General features: G+C 49.4%; 1 protein-coding gene across 3 annotated transcripts in view; it reads left to right on the forward strand.

Moving 5' to 3' along the window:
* The first annotated feature begins 1,736 nt into the window (after positions 1-1,736).
* The window catches only part of Atp2b3 (ATPase plasma membrane Ca2+ transporting 3), a 49,866-nt gene continuing 36,259 nt past the window's right edge, over positions 1,737-15,343 (forward strand). For 2 of the 3 annotated variants that reach the window (XM_052171404.1, XM_052171403.1), the window contains exons 1-8: positions 1,737-2,064; positions 7,616-7,813; positions 7,912-8,169; positions 8,602-8,727; positions 9,253-9,378; positions 12,578-12,619; positions 13,975-14,139; positions 14,741-14,955. In XM_052171404.1, the coding sequence (XP_052027364.1) occupies positions 1,857-2,064; positions 7,616-7,813; positions 7,912-8,169; positions 8,602-8,727; positions 9,253-9,378; positions 12,578-12,619; positions 13,975-14,139; positions 14,741-14,955 (1,338 nt within the window). In that variant the 5' untranslated portion in view covers positions 1,737-1,856. The remainder of the gene's footprint in view (positions 2,065-7,615; positions 7,814-7,911; positions 8,170-8,601; positions 8,728-9,252; positions 9,379-12,577; positions 12,620-13,974; positions 14,140-14,740; positions 14,956-15,343) is intronic. The other variant, XM_052171405.1, reaches the window with a different exon arrangement.

The following is a 15,343-nucleotide window of genomic DNA, read 5'->3' on the forward strand; positions in this document are numbered from 1 at the left end:
TACAGCTCAGCCACACAGAGAAAATCAACTAGTTTAGTCTTGTGGACCTCTAACACAACAAGTCAGTACCTGCCAATGTAGTAAATGCTCAATAAATATTTGTTAGATGACCAACTGGGAGACCTGGTGAAAGAAAGGTGCATAGGATTGGGAAAGGATGGGGAATCATCTTGTGTTTCAAATTTTCTTCCCATACCTTCTAGAAGTGAAGGCTGCTCCATGTAGAAACTGATGAAACTGTTAACACTCAGGTGCCCAGATTGCAAAATGGTGACCACTTGGGATGGACATTTTCTAAGTCTCCCTTTTCCCCACCCACCACATCTTGTCAATGGGCACACACACTTTTTCTTGAGAATTGAAGCTCCATGTTTGGAGCATGAGTGGGAATGTTTCATTGCTCCCTAAAACACCTGCTCTTCCTCTAGGTGTGGTACTCTCAGTTGATGGCACCCCATAGGGCTCTGAGGAACTAACCTGGAGAGCAAAGGTCATGGACTTAACCGTCTCTATTTTAGCTACGTGAGGGCCTTTTTGCCTTTCTTCTGGGCGTCAGGTTATTTCCCTCCCCCCGCTGGTGATTCTACATCAGAAATGTAGATGGAATACTGAGTTCTGATTTTGAGAGGATTGTTCTGAACCAGGAGTTTTCCCCCAAAGGTGAAAGGCTTAGTCCAGCCAAGCATGCTGTTTGCTGATAAAGGCCAAAGCCTTGTGCTCTGGGGCTAGTTCAGGGGGACAAATGTGGCAAGTTTGGTACATTGCCTTGAGGGAGGAGGAGGACAGGTCCAATGGGGCCTAATGGCTCCATTCAGACCCCATGAAGGCCAAAGAAGCAGCTCCAGGGGATTGCAGTTCCCTAGGTAAGGTAAGGTGCACTACTGCAGAAGATAAATATAATAACCTCAGGAAGCCCTAAAAAAGGGAAGATTGTATGACCTGGTAGTGTTCTGGATGTTTTCAGAAAGGAAGACTTTATCTCCTTTGTCATCTGGGTGTTGTAGCAGTATATCAGCAGAGTCACTAGTGACCTGTGGTTGCTTTAGGTTTTCTCCTGTGTCCCCTATTCTGGTCCCCTCCACTTCATTTCCCTTGTTGCTACCCTCCTTGCCCTGTCCATTCCTCTTTTCCTCTTTCTCTACCTTCCCCACTTTTTGTACTATCTGCTTGCCACTGGGCTTCCTCCCCTCCTCCTCCCACCCCCAGGTACTCTGAGGGCCACAGAAAAACCCTTTACACTCAGCCTTGACAAGGAACCCAGCTGGCCCTCTCTGTAGCTCAGTCTATCCCCTGGAATCCTGAACAGCCCAGGCCTGAGCCACTGAGCGCTGCTAGCTATTTAGAGCAGAGCAGCGGGCACTGGGCAAGTCTTATTCAGGCAAGAACAGGAAGTAAGGTGGGAGGGTCAAGAAGAAGCTGGTGATGGGTACTGATCTCTTGTGCACATGAAGCAAGAGCAGCTACTCTTGGCACCAGATGTATTGCCTTCCTTCCAAATGGGTTTTCTATTGCACTAAAGAGGTAGTGAGAGATAGCTGGTGTGATTCCCCACCTAACAAACCCTAGAGCTCTGGGTAGTTATGATAGGCAGGACTTGAAGGGGGTGGTCTGTCTAGTGAGACTTGGGAGATCAGTGATAAAGCACACTGAATGAAGCTGCAGAGTAATACCAGAATCCTGGTCCTTCATTTTTGTCTGAACCAGTCTCTTGGTGTCTTTCCTCCTCTCCAGGTGTTCACACTTTGCCTCTTTCCCACCACCACCTTGCCTCACCTCAGCATTGGGATCTTAGGTGGCCTCCTGTCCCTAGCTGCAACTGAGTTGAAGCAGCACCTGTGAGAAAGCTGACAGACAGGATGGGTGACATGGCAAACAGTTCCATTGAGTTCCATCCCAAGCCCCAGCAGCATCAGGAAGTGCCCCATGTGGGTGGCTTTGGTTGCACACTGGCAGAACTACGCAGTCTCATGGAGCTCCGAGGTGCTGAGGCATTGCAGAAGATCCAAGAAGCCTATGGGGATGTCAGCGGCCTGTGCAGGAGGCTGAAGACCTCACCTACTGAGGGTAAGTCTACCATTTTGGACAGGGAAAGGGATAGCCTAGGATCATGGGGTCTTTCTTCCCCCTGGGGCACACTCAGGGCTCTGTGGTACTACTGCTGCTATGGCTGCCTTGAATGGGTCTGTGAAAGTAAGGCCCAGTTGATCCTTGTAGGACACAGAAACTGGGACCCTGATTATTACCCTCTGCTCAGTAACTTTCTCTTGACTGGAAGGCACTTTGTGCGGGGGGAGATTATCACCCATTGGGCAACTAAATTCTGAGGGCATGAGTTGAGCCCTCATCCACACCTCTATGATCAGTCATTTTCCACCCTACAAGAAAAAAAGAGAGGGAAGGGCAGATTAGGGCCACTAAAGGTGGAGGATCCAAATGGAAACCCTGAACTTCTTCTTTCCAAGGAACAGAGCAGTGCCAACTGTCTCCTACTGAAGGAAGAGGAAACCATCACCTCTGTCTATATATTTGAACTTCATGTGCTTAAACTTGGGCTAAGTTAAGAGGAACCAGAAAAAAGGGGATGCAGTGTGGAAGCCCTCTGGGGCTCAAGTCGAAGGGGTCCTCTCCATGTAAGGAAGAGGTGGCCTAAGGATTGCTCAGAGACATTTGAGTCTTGTAGGAAAGGCAGACCAAAACTAGGGTCCAGTAGTCACATAGTACCATTAGCAGTGGTGGTGACTGGGATTGGGGTGATTGCCCAGTAGGTGAAGTGCTTGCTGTGGAAACATGAGGTCATGAGTTTAAGTTTTCAGCTCCCACGTAAAAAACTGACCATGGAGTGTGTTCTATAGTCACAGTACTGAGGAGGCAGAGATAAGAAAATCTGTGGATTTGTCTAGCAAATCAGTGAACTCTAGTTTCAGTAAAAGACTTCATCGCAATTTGGTGGAGAGCAACTGAGGAAGACATTAGACATTTACCTTTGTTCATTAGCATATATGAGCACATGCACACACACACACACAAGTGACAGCAATAACAGGCTGTTCCAGAGAGGTATGAGCTTGAGGCAGTGCACGTCTCATGCCAGTGAGCCTCTGGATGAAACATGGTGAGAATACTCTAGAATATCCATAGTGGATGTCTGACTGCCATCTTGGGTCCTCAACTCCCTGGTGCTAGGGTCTTCTGTGGTGAGACTAAGGTCCTCAAAGCCCCAGATTTCAGGAGCTGGAATCCTTTCAAGCCCATCTGACACTAGCTTGGCAGGGTTACTGGACCTAACCCATCCTGATGTCAGGCCTTCTTCCCAGCCAATGCTGATTTAGTTGTGGCACTTTGTTATACCCAGTCCTGCAAGTCCTGGCTCCCACCACCTGGATTCCTCCTGCTCCCTGGATCCCTTGTCCTACCCAACCCAGAGCCTCTAGGTCACACACCAGATGCTCTCACTCTAGTCTTGCACTAAGTGAATTGAAGAAAGCATCATCTGTCCAAAGGCAGTAGTGCATGGGCCCAAGGGAGCATTAGAGATAGGGGAAGGCAGGCCCATGGGCCATGTTAAGAATTCAAGGTATGATGGCCTCCCTGGGCTATCTGAGTCTTCCTGAACTGCTACACCCATGGACAAAGGTTCTTAAGCAGTTGGTATTTAGCCTGCCTGCCACAGATGCCCTCGAGAAAACACACACACACACACACACACACACACGCACACACGCACGCACGCACGCACGCACGCACGCACGCACACACATGCACTCACTCACTCACCAGCCTGAAGCAGCATTCTGTCAGGGCAGATGGCTGGGCTCCATGCCAAAGAATCTCTTTCCTTCCTTCTCTTTGCCCATCCCCACTGAGGACTTGGGCCTCTGAAAAGCCCGGGGTAGAGGGCTATTTAGCCACAAGGGCTCTGGCCTCTCCCAGATCAAAGGAAGCAGATGGGCTTCAGCTGGCATCTCTCCCCTCCGGCCTGTCAGGCCTTGTTAAATATTTAAAATGTCAAGGCCCCTGGGAACCTGCCCGATTCTGCCACAGAGCTCCTATGCTCATCTGGTGCCTCTAAATGGGGTGAGTGTAGAGAAGAGCAGGTGTCCAGGTGGGTGGTTCAGCCCCTGACAGGCGTCTGAGACCCTAAGTCCCTGTGGCAGCTTAGGGACCAGCCCTTCCCCCCAGGCTCCTTGGGCCCAGCTATCTGAGGCAAGGAGCAGGTGACTCTCACTCCTCCATTTCCTTGGCTCAGCAAACCTTGAGCAGGCAGGTTCCTCAGCAGGCCTTCTAAGATGGAGGAGCAGGCTTAACTGTACTCTGGGCCCCATGCCAATCCCCTGGAACTCAGAAGGGGCTTGACAGAGGGCAAGGGGACCAGGTAGATGTGTGGCATGTTGGTGGAGGGGATTTTGGCAGTTGTTGCAGCAATCCACTAATCTCTTAACCTCTATAGAGATTCAGAGGATTCCAGAGCCCATGCTGAAGAAGGGCCTACCAACTGCTTAAGAACATTTGGGTAGGCTGCTAAGGGGGCTCAGCACCATGCCCCTGTCTTGTCTGCTCTCCACAGGCAGTCCAAAGAAGGAGGGAGCAGATTAGCTGAGAGCCAATAAAATGTGGTCGTAATCCAATTGTGATGGCATCTGGCCTCTGCTCTGGGCAAGCAGCCCATATGTGTCCATGCCAACCATGCCCCCTCTGTCCCCATGTCTTGGACCTGCTAGGTGGGCACATGCTTGGAACAAGAAGGGCCACAGCTAGCTGCCTTTTCTACAACACACAAAACATGGCAGTGTGACACCTGTTAGGACCCCCAATCCCACAGAAAGGCCAGTGCTTCATGGTCAATCTGAAGGCAGCTGCCAGTGTCAGGCAAAGGAGATACACGGAAGCAGTGCTGCAGTAGGAAGGCCGATCCAAGGCCAAGGGCAAGGCAGGGGAGGGGAAGGGAGTGAGTTCCTGGGGAAAGGGCCCAAGGGCCTTACTGGCCTTGGGGACAATCTGGGCATGTGAAGTAGGACAGTCAGGAAGCAGAGTCACATGGTGCCATGGGACTCATGGGTTTTCTAGAAGTTGGAATGAGTCACTTCACCTCTCTGGGGGCTCCAGGCCAAGGGCAGTGTAAACCCCAAGTGTCTAGGAGCTCAGAGTTCTGCTGTATCCCTTGTAATGTTGCATCTCTCATAGCTCCTTTAGTTGAAGGAGAAAAGACTTAATCTGGAGGAAAGGCTACCCCACCCCCATCTTGGTCCTTGTCCCCACCACTGCCACCACAGAGACTGAATCCTCTAAGACACACTACTGGGGAAGCTGTGGGACTTCAGAAAGAGGCCTTTGGCCCCAGCAGAAATCCGAGCTGCCAGCCCAGAACAGGCTTAATGAGGCCAGGGAGAGAAAGGCAGGAACAGCTGCAGCCCTTCTAGGTGGGAAGGACACTGTGTGGCTAGATGGTGTGGACATGCCAAGGCTGTGCTGGTTGTGACTTTTGCTCTTCTCAGTTCTTCTACTTCATTCAAGCTCCACCCTGAATCTCTGCAGAAGGCCCACTGCCAGCACTTCCTTATTGGTGATTGGTCTGGGACTGAGTCTTATAAGCCTTCCTGGACTCAGCCTGCTGTGCATGCCCCATGGATTGGTGATCCTTTTTCTCATCACTCAGCTCCTTCAGCAGGTGGTAGAAGCCATGCCAGTGACTACTGATGAGAACTTCAAGCTGCCATCCATCCATTAGGTGTCAGTATGGAGCTGGTCCCTTAGGGGCATAGGACTGGAGTACTGGGTGAACTTAAGAAAGAACTGGATCAGCCTGTAGAGAAGACTTGCAGACAAGGATAGGAGTGTAGCATCATCTCAGTTGCCTGAGATCTATGTAGAGGTTACTCCAGGACCCTGAAGCCTAGAGTTAAGGCCCTCTCTGACCCTGGACTCTGCATTGACTGAAGTGTCTCATGTTAAGACTAAGAGGGCCTGCACTGAAACCTCCCTTTCCTCTCCCTCCTTGTACTCTGCATTGACAGTCTCCTTAGCCTTAGCCCAATTCTCATCCTCAGGGATGACAAGTGACAGATCTCGATGTGAAGGGTCATTGTGAGACCAAAGGAAACCATGAGGTTCCTGAGGAGGCTTGCCACTGAATTTTGCAGAGCACCTCTAGGTGGAAGTTTGTGTAGTCTCCATACCAGAGCTTATATTTGGCCCCAGGGCCAAGCTCTAAGAAGGTGTAAGGTATAAGGAATCCATGTGCCTGGATACTTCCTAGGCACTGTGGGCACCAGGCCTTGACTTATTCTCTCCTCAACCCTGTCACAGTAGCTTAGCCTCTCTGAAACCCTGCTGTCTTTTCCTGATGTTGGTCCTTCAGATCTCCAGCAGAGGCCCCCTCCCCCTCCACACTGTGGAGAAGCCTCCATGCACAACCTAGAGGATTGGTTCCCCAGGCCACAGCTTGGTATACAATGCCACAGACTTCTACCTTTGCTTCTCCCTGCTGACTCCATACTTCAACTTGAAGAGCTTCCAGAGTCTTTCTCATCTCCTCACAAGATAATCTCCTGTGTAGGTCTCTGGACCTAAGAACTTGCTCTCACATTCATTCTCTCTGCTCCTTTCATGAGAAACTTCTAGAAAGTAGGCCTCCATCCACCCCCAGAAGACTTTGTTCTATCTTCTTCAACAAGCTATGCTTCTGGACACTCCAATGTTCCTGCTCCCTGGTTCCCCTGTGCTTTGCTCCTTTTGCAAGTTAGGCTATGTGGCCCTGACTGTCTTTCAAAACAGTAGGCAATAGAGTGGGGTGGCCAAGGTCCAGGGGCTGCTTCACTTTTGAGGTGCCAGTGTTGCAAACAGTCCCATCTTGCAGGCCTGTGTGGGGCCTAGTGGCCGGCACTCTTCAAGAGATATAGAATCTAAGTGTTAGAAAAGAGACACCTTGTCTGATCTCTTTGGAGAGGGCCCTGGCCATTTCTTTGGCACTTGGCATAAAACTCGGCTAATATTACCTGGATCCTCTTGATTGGTGATCTTTCCACAAATCCACTAAAGCCACCCAGGTATTAGTTTACCTACCTTCCACCCCCAACCCAGGAAGCTGCTCTCTTAGCTACCCTGGGCCATGTACCCTTGGCCCAAGGACCCTCATGGGACCTTGCTGTTCTCCCCGTTGTTGAGTGTTATCACTTCTTTGCAAGTATCTCTCCCAGATAGCTTTGACATGGAAGTGACAACAGACATAGAAAGTACGTGTCCTGGGCTAGTGTTTCAGTAATTGAGACATCCACAGTCCTAGGGCCTCCCTCCCTAGGCCTGTTATTCTATAAGTGCATCAGAAAATTGATAACCCCCTTTCCTAGGCTACCATCCCTTCCGCAGGCTAGGTATTCCCTGTGAGAGCTGTACTTGGTCCCTATGCTTGGTCCTGGGGCTTATAGTGCTAGACCTGTACCATTCTGCTTATTCTAAGTTTCCACTCCAGAATTCCAGAGGTACAGGCTTTGGTCAGAATGCCACAAGGGCCACTCTCACAGCAGCAGTAGTAGCTTAATCAGGTATGCTTAATGTCAGCAAGGACTAGATGGTATCATCTTCTTCTGTGCTTCTGCTACTTCCCTGGGGCACTGTATAGGCCTGTCGGACAACACCAATGACTTGGAGAAACGCAGGCAGATCTATGGGCAGAACTTCATCCCCCCAAAGCAGCCCAAGACTTTCCTGCAGCTGGTGTGGGAAGCCCTGCAGGACGTGACTCTCATTATCCTGGAAGTGGCTGCTATCGTCTCCTTGGGCCTCTCCTTCTATGCACCACCTGGAGAAGAAAGTGAAGGTAAGGGGTAAAGATTCTGGACTGGGAAGAGGTCCTAGCTCTTGGTTCCATGACTTCACCTCTCCTCTCTTTCTGTTCTCCTTCATCTTTGGACACAGCCTGTGGGAATGTGTCTGGTGGGGCAGAGGATGAAGGAGAGGCCGAGGCTGGCTGGATTGAGGGGGCTGCCATCCTACTCTCTGTCATCTGTGTGGTGCTGGTCACAGCCTTCAATGACTGGAGCAAGGAAAAGCAGTTCCGAGGTCTTCAGAGCCGTATTGAGCAGGAGCAGAAGTTTACTGTCATCCGAAATGGGCAGCTCCTCCAGGTCCCTGTGGCAGCCCTGGTGGTAGGGGACATTGCCCAGGTCAAATATGGTAAGTGTGTCCATCTTCATCTGCTCTGCCAAGAAAGCCTGAATACCATTTCTGGGAAGGTTGAGTCAGTGGAACCCCTTCCAAGCTCAAACTGTCTCCCTAGTAGTCTATGTGTTTTCACCTTGAGATTGGCACATAGGGACTATGAGGAAGGGCAGAAAAGGAGTTTGAGACATGACAGTGCCCACACTAGCCTCATAGCATCTGAAGAGGTCTTCTCCCACTACTCCAGGATACAACCATTGTTCCTGTTCCATGAGAGCTGTACAACATAGTTACATGTAGAAGATCCCCCTCAAAGGAGGAGGTTGAAAGAAGAGAGCTCCCCAGGTCACAGATGACAGGACCTCCCCTGGGAAAGGTGGGAAAAAGCAAAGGTGGGGAGGTCCCATGAACACATAGCCTCTGATTCTGGCCTGGGATGGCCTATAGGAGATCTTCTGCCTGCCGATGGTGTGCTCATTCAAGGCAATGACCTCAAGATTGATGAGAGTTCCCTGACTGGAGAGTCGGACCATGTTCGAAAATCAGCAGACAAAGATCCTATGCTGCTATCAGGTGAGAGACACCTGCCCAACTAGCCAAGTGTAAGGTCACTTTGAAAGCCATTTGGCCCAGCATCCCCAGCTAAGTCATCCTGCTGGACTTGCCTTAGTTAGGGTCTCCCTGAGTAGCCCTTTTGGTTGGGAAGTCTGAGAATGTTACCCATTGCTATGCCAGAGCAGGTTACTGAAGGCCTGGTGGTGTGGCTCCTGCTGTAGGGCAAAGAAATGGACCTTCCCTGCTCAAGAGGGCCCTTGGTATTATAAATAGGAGGACGTTCTAGAGTCAATATTATGCTCCTTCCACATCCAGACTAGAAATGACACAGTGAGTGCTTTGTTCCTTTTCTAGAAGGTTCTCATTCAACCCGCTTTTACCTTAATGGGAAAAGGACAGAAAAGCCTAGATGTAGGGGCCAACAGTCATACTGACTTCTGAAAGACCTGTACCTGCCTCAGGGAAATGCTCAAGAGACAGCCTATGGCTGCTGAGTAAGTAGAGCTACCAGGCTCTATCTTAGTTCCTCTGTTTCTGTGTCAGGCACTCATGTCATGGAAGGTTCTGGAAGAATGGTGGTAACAGCTGTTGGTGTGAACTCCCAGACAGGCATCATCTTTACATTGCTTGGGGCAGGTGGAGAAGAGGAGGAAAAGAAAGACAAGAAAGGTAAGGCAGCCATGACTTCCAATGTACAGTGATGATGATGCAGTTTCTTCTATGTCCCTGTTCTTGCTTCTTCATCTGCATGCTGGTTCTTCTGGGTCTTCTTAAGGATCCTTCTGGTATTTTTCCATAAGAGCCAGCAGGCCAATGACCCCTGTGTAGGGGCAGCTTTCCTTAGATGTCTGTTTCCTGATGGTTTTGGTACATCTGTCCCTGGGGTGGAGTGTGGTCACAGAAATGTAACCTCTTACCTCACTTTGAAAGATGCTGCTAGAAGCTGGGCATGGTGGCACACACCTTTAATTCCAACACTTAGGAGGCAGAGGCAGGTGGATCCCTGTGAGTCTGAGAGCACCCTAGTCTATATAGTGAGTTCCAGGACAGCTGGGGCTGCACAAAGAGACCCTGTCTCAAAACAAACAAACAAACAAACAAACAAACAAAGAAAGTAAGAAAGAAAGAAAGAAAGAAAGAAAGAAAGAAAGAAAGAAACAAAGAAACAAAGAAAGAAACAAAGAAAGAAACAAAGAAAGAAAGAAAGAAAAAGAAACAAAGATGCTGTGGGGGTCTCTCAAGGTGCTTGACTCCCACACAGAAGATGGGGGGAGGAGGGTGTCAAAAATTCCAAAGTGGAGTCTCCTGAGCTGATAGGAATAGGTCTCAAAATGACAACCAGGACCAGAGGGTGCTGGGTAAGGTTGGAAAGGTAGGCTCTCTAGAAAGCAGTAACCCTGCTCTGGGGACAGTAATGGATAGAAACAGATTTTAGAGAGAGTACCTTTCTTATGACCCGGGATCCCTAGAACAAAGCTACTATACTGCCTTCTCCCAGCTGTCCTATTTAAAACCATAGAGTTACAGAGCTTCCCTATACCAGGCTCTGGTCCTCTGTGAGTCAGGCATACACCATAATTCTGGTAAGCAATCTATCTTCAGTTCTTTCCCACAGTCCCAGGTCACTAGGGAGCAGATATCTCCAGATGCATGAATGCCCATCTTAGAGAACCTGGAGCCAGAACAATTGGTCTTAGACTACACAGGAACAGACCAGCATGAGGAAGGACAAGTTAGTAGTCCTAGCTTTAGATCACCTCTTAAATCCCCCTATCCCTAGGGGCAGAAAGACACGAGCTAGTAGGGCTGCTATCATCAAAAAGGTTCCATTATCCTTATCCTTGTTTCCCGGCTGTCTGGTCCTGTGCCTCCCTATATGGGCACCTCCCTGCTTTTGGTATGTAGGCCAGGTTTTCTTCCACTTGCACCAAGCCCCCTATCTTCACTGAGATCCTCCCAATGTTATCCCACAACATACATACATGCATACGTACATACATACGTACATGCATGCATACATACATACATACATATATACATATATGTTGTTATTTTGTTTGTTTACATTTTAAATGTTATTCCCCCCTCCAAGTTTCCCCCCACAAACCCCATAGCCCATCCCCCACCCCTCCTGCTTCTGTGAGGGAGCTCCCCCGCCCACCCATTCCTGCCTCACTGCCCTAGCATTCTCCTATACTGGGCAACTTTAATGTGTGCTCCAGGAATGCACAGGCAAGCTCAGCTGGGCTTAGTTTGAATCCCCAAGATAGATGATCTTGCTTGGTGCCCTCTTGGTTCTGCTTGGTTGACGGGGAGCCCCTTAGACATCAGACCCTCTAGGAAATCCATTTCTTCCTGTGTTTCCCTCTTCTACCATCTCACTCCTGTAGTTCTATCAACTTATTTGTCAGGCTCTGAAGTTGCTCCCTGTCGGTCTGCAATGCTTATCTTCTATTCCTGGCTCTTAAAATGATTCCTATGTACCCTTTTCTTCCAGAGTCCCTCCCTCTGCTTTACTCCAAGATACCTCTATTACTGATGCTCACCTCAAACTTCCCTTCCTCCATCCTCTGGAATCCATGTCTTCCCCCTCTGCAGATTGGCATTGTAGCCAACCTTCTTTTAGATGTCTGCAGGTCTAGACTTCCTCATTGTGTCCTGCTTTCATTTCATTGTCCTCATGTATCCATGTATCCTCTTCTACTCCTAGGAGTCTGTCTCCTTCCTGAGACTGGAGAGATGCCTCTGTGCTTAAGATCACTTTGTTTCCCAGAACCTTATTGAGCTGTAACTACCTGCAATTGCAACTCCAGAGGCTCCAATATCCTCTCCTGGCCTCCACTGGAGACAGACAGACACGTGTGCATGCATGCGCGCGCGCACACACACACACATACACACAAATAAACAAGACATGAATACACACATAGATAAATGAGAGAATTCTCCCTCACCTCTAAATTACTCCAAATATGCACAGAGGATCAAATATATGCTATATTTCTGGTTGGATGTGTCTCTTTCATTCTTGGGACCCCAGATCCAATGAGTCCCATTGTCTAGAAGGTATCTGACGCCCAGTCTGTCCTTTAAGTCTCTAGAGACATGAGCTTCTGGATTGGAATTGATCCTATGTTGGCAGATTCCTCCCTAAATGAGGGCTAGGGCAGATGTGTCTCCCAGATAAATTCCTCTAACTGCCACTGGAGCTGTACAGCCCCCAGAAAGAGTGGCTGTCACTGGAGAATATATCAAACTTGAGGCTTCAGACAGAACCACCTGGAGTCCTGTTTTTGCACCATTTCCCTAGTGCTGCTAGGCACCCAATGCTTAGGCACTGTCCTCTGCACAGTGGCCCTGGACCCATGGTTTGAGTATGCCCAACAGGTCCCTGAAATATACAAAGCCTTTATCCCATTAAAATACACATACCTGTTATCAGTGGCCTCAGAGAAGAGTAGAAGGGTTGGGTTGGTCCGGGGCTTGGGAGTTACTTCTTGTTGGGTACAAAAGATCAGATTAAGGAGAGAACCCACTTAGGGCAGTGGGCCTTCCAGAAACTGCCCACAAATACTTTACCTGACCTGGGGACCATCCAGGACTGGATTTAGAAACTCAAATGTGGGGCTGAGGTCAAGAAAACACTGGACAGAGGCTTGCTCCAGGAAATAATAGAACATCAAGAAAGCCCCTTCTTAGGCAAGGTCAGAGCTGCCAGCAAGTAAGCATCTCCTTCCTTCCTCTACCCCATATAGCCACAAATTGCCATATGTGTCCAAGCTCTTCCTACTCTCCTGCACTTCTATGTATGTCATGGCCACACAGGTGTTCTCAAGTCTCCGTGTCTGTCATTCCTCTTCCATTGTAGGCAAGCAGCAGGATGGGGCGATGGACAGTAGCCAAACCAGAGGTAACAAGTGTGTGTGTGTGTGTGTGTGTGTGTGTGTGTGCGCGTGTGGCTCAGGGCAACTGAGAAGCCTGGGGGAAGAGGGGGAGAAGGGGGAATGGGGAGGGACTACCTGATACCAGGGCAGAAGCAGCATCTAAAGGCAGGTGAGTGGGCCCCAAAGGCCCATACTGGCTTGGCAGTGAAGGGGACATCCTTGGAGGCTGCTTCTGCCAGACACTGCTTTCCTGAAGCCTAGACGAGCCACCTGCAAAACAGCTGGTCAGCGCCAAGGCCATCAGGCATGGCTTGAGCTTGTCCACAAATGAGAATTATCCATGAATGGACACCCTGGGACCACTTCGACCCGATGATGAATATGAGGCATAGAGAGGGTAACTTGTCAAAATCCCTGGGTGCTAGTCCTGTGAGTATCCCAGGTAAGAGGAGTCAGCTGGAGCCTGGAAGATAACTGAGATTGGCAGGGCTTTGGGTACAGGAGTCATTCTGATGGTTGGGGCCCTTGATTGGTGGGATAACAATAGACAGAGACTCAAAACTAAAGTAACACAGCTAGACAGGGCCAGCCATGTCCTCAAGGCTTCTAGGAGGAAGGAGCTCTGGTAAGTGGCTTTGGGCTACCAGGTGAGGTGAAGGGATGCATAATGAGAGAAAAAAAACCAGGGGACACCCCTACAACTACTAGATCAGGCAGCAGTTTTCTTACAGAAGAGTGGAGGAAGTAGGTGTGGGGGTATGATTACTTTTAGCATCCATGTCACCGCCACAAAAGCAGCAAGAATGAAAATTGAGGAGTCTAAAAAGAAGGAATGAGGGGAGCCCCCTGATCTAAGAGGGGATAGGGAAAGATCAGGACAGAACAAGCTTGCCTGAGAGCACTTGGGAGGAGGCAATTCGATCAAAGGTGCTAAGAGGTGTGCAGACCAGAGCTCCTTAGTGTCCCTGAGGGGAAAGTGGGGGTGGCTTGGACATTTGTGGTCACATATCAGATTTTGGTTCCAGAACATTCCTTGGATGAAACACAGGGCTTCTCTCAGGTATTGAAATTTGGGGCATTCTACGACTTGCCACCTTGCCTGTGCACATGTTGCTTGTGCTGGTGTCTGTCCACCATTCCCACAAAAGAACCGTCTCTCTGTCCCACCTAGGACAAAGCTGTAGTCACCTGCCAACCTCAGGAGGGCCTAGGCTTAGGACGCAACAGGGGAAGGCCTACAGATTCCCTTTGCAAAACTTGACATTAAAAGTGCTCCATTAAAACCCACGTGATTAGACATGTATTTCCTTGTGATAGCCCTTTGTAGCCCCTTTACTCCTTCTAGGCCCTAACATCATCCAAGGGTTTCCTTTATGTACAGCTAAGAAGCAGGATGGTGCTGTTGCCATGGAAATGCAGCCCCTGAAGAGTGCCGAGGGTGGAGAAATGGAGGAGCGGGAAAAGAAGAAAGCCAATGTACCCAAGAAGGAGAAGTCAGTCCTGCAAGGGAAGCTCACAAAACTGGCTGTGCAGATTGGGAAAGCAGGTAGGTTCAGCCAGAGGCAGAGAAGGGCAGGAGCCCGGAGGACAGTGGGCTCCTGGAAGTAGTATCATTTCCAGATGCTATGAATGCAATGAACAGAATATTGTCCTGGCCCTAAGGCAAGTTCATGTGCAGAGAGGTGAATAGTATTCCAGAAGAGTGGGGCATATACTGTAGGGCCAAAGGTGCAGGCTAGAGTCAAGCATGACTGTCAAATTCTGTTTACCACCCTCCACCCCAATGTGGCCTAAGTCACACACTTACAAATTAACTAGCAGACTCCCTGATTCAAGACTTCTGGCCATATCACAGTCAAGAGGCCACTAACTTTATCGACAGTCTGCTCTCCAGAACCTCAACACCTGAAGATGGCTAGCCCCTCACAGATGTGCTTCTCATAGCCTTTAGCTCTGGGGAAACTAAAATAAGGGCTACCTCAGGACCTCTCATTCTATAGAGTCATCCCTCGAATTGTTTATCTCAAAGATGGCTCAAATCCATCAACCCCTTTCAAGGTCCCTGACTGGACTCAGGCCAGCCATGACAACATTGCCCTCAACTTTTCTTCCCTCCTTTTCTTCCCCTCTCTACCATGGCTGAACAGGATTGGTGATGTCTGCTATCACTGTCATCATTCTGGTCCTCTACTTTGTGATTGAGACCTTTGTCGTGGATGGCCGGGTATGGCTGGCAGAGTGCACACCAGTGTATGTGCAGTACTTCGTGAAGTTTTTCATTATTGGAGTCACTGTGTTGGTCGTGGCTGTCCCTGAGGGCCTGCCTCTTGCTGTTACTATCTCCTTGGCTTATTCTGTCAAGGTAATAATACTACTACTTACAATTAATTCCATCACACAGACCCCAAAACTGGAGTGGGATGTCACTGAGCACCTTAGGTGTAGAGGAGACTAGGGGAGGCTGGGGATGCCTTTGGAAGGAAGGTACTGGGTGAGATAGACTTCCTGAATACATCCTAGCAGAGGGTCCCACTATACCCACATAACTCTCAGACGCAGTGAAGAGAGCAGAAAACAAGCTAAAAAGCCTCAGAAAAGGTTCTGGGACACTGGGAGGTAGTGGGAGAGTGGAGAAGAACATGGGCTATAGAGGGGAAACAGAGATAGCAGGAAATTGAAGAGGGAGCTCTGAAAGGTAATTTCTAAGTCAGCCATGCAGAGAGTAGCTTCCTGGAAGCTCACTGTTCCCT

The sequence above is a fragment of the Apodemus sylvaticus genome, chromosome X, assembly GCF_947179515.1.
Source record: "Apodemus sylvaticus chromosome X, mApoSyl1.1, whole genome shotgun sequence".
Classification (NCBI taxonomy): domain Eukaryota; kingdom Metazoa; phylum Chordata; class Mammalia; order Rodentia; family Muridae; genus Apodemus; species Apodemus sylvaticus.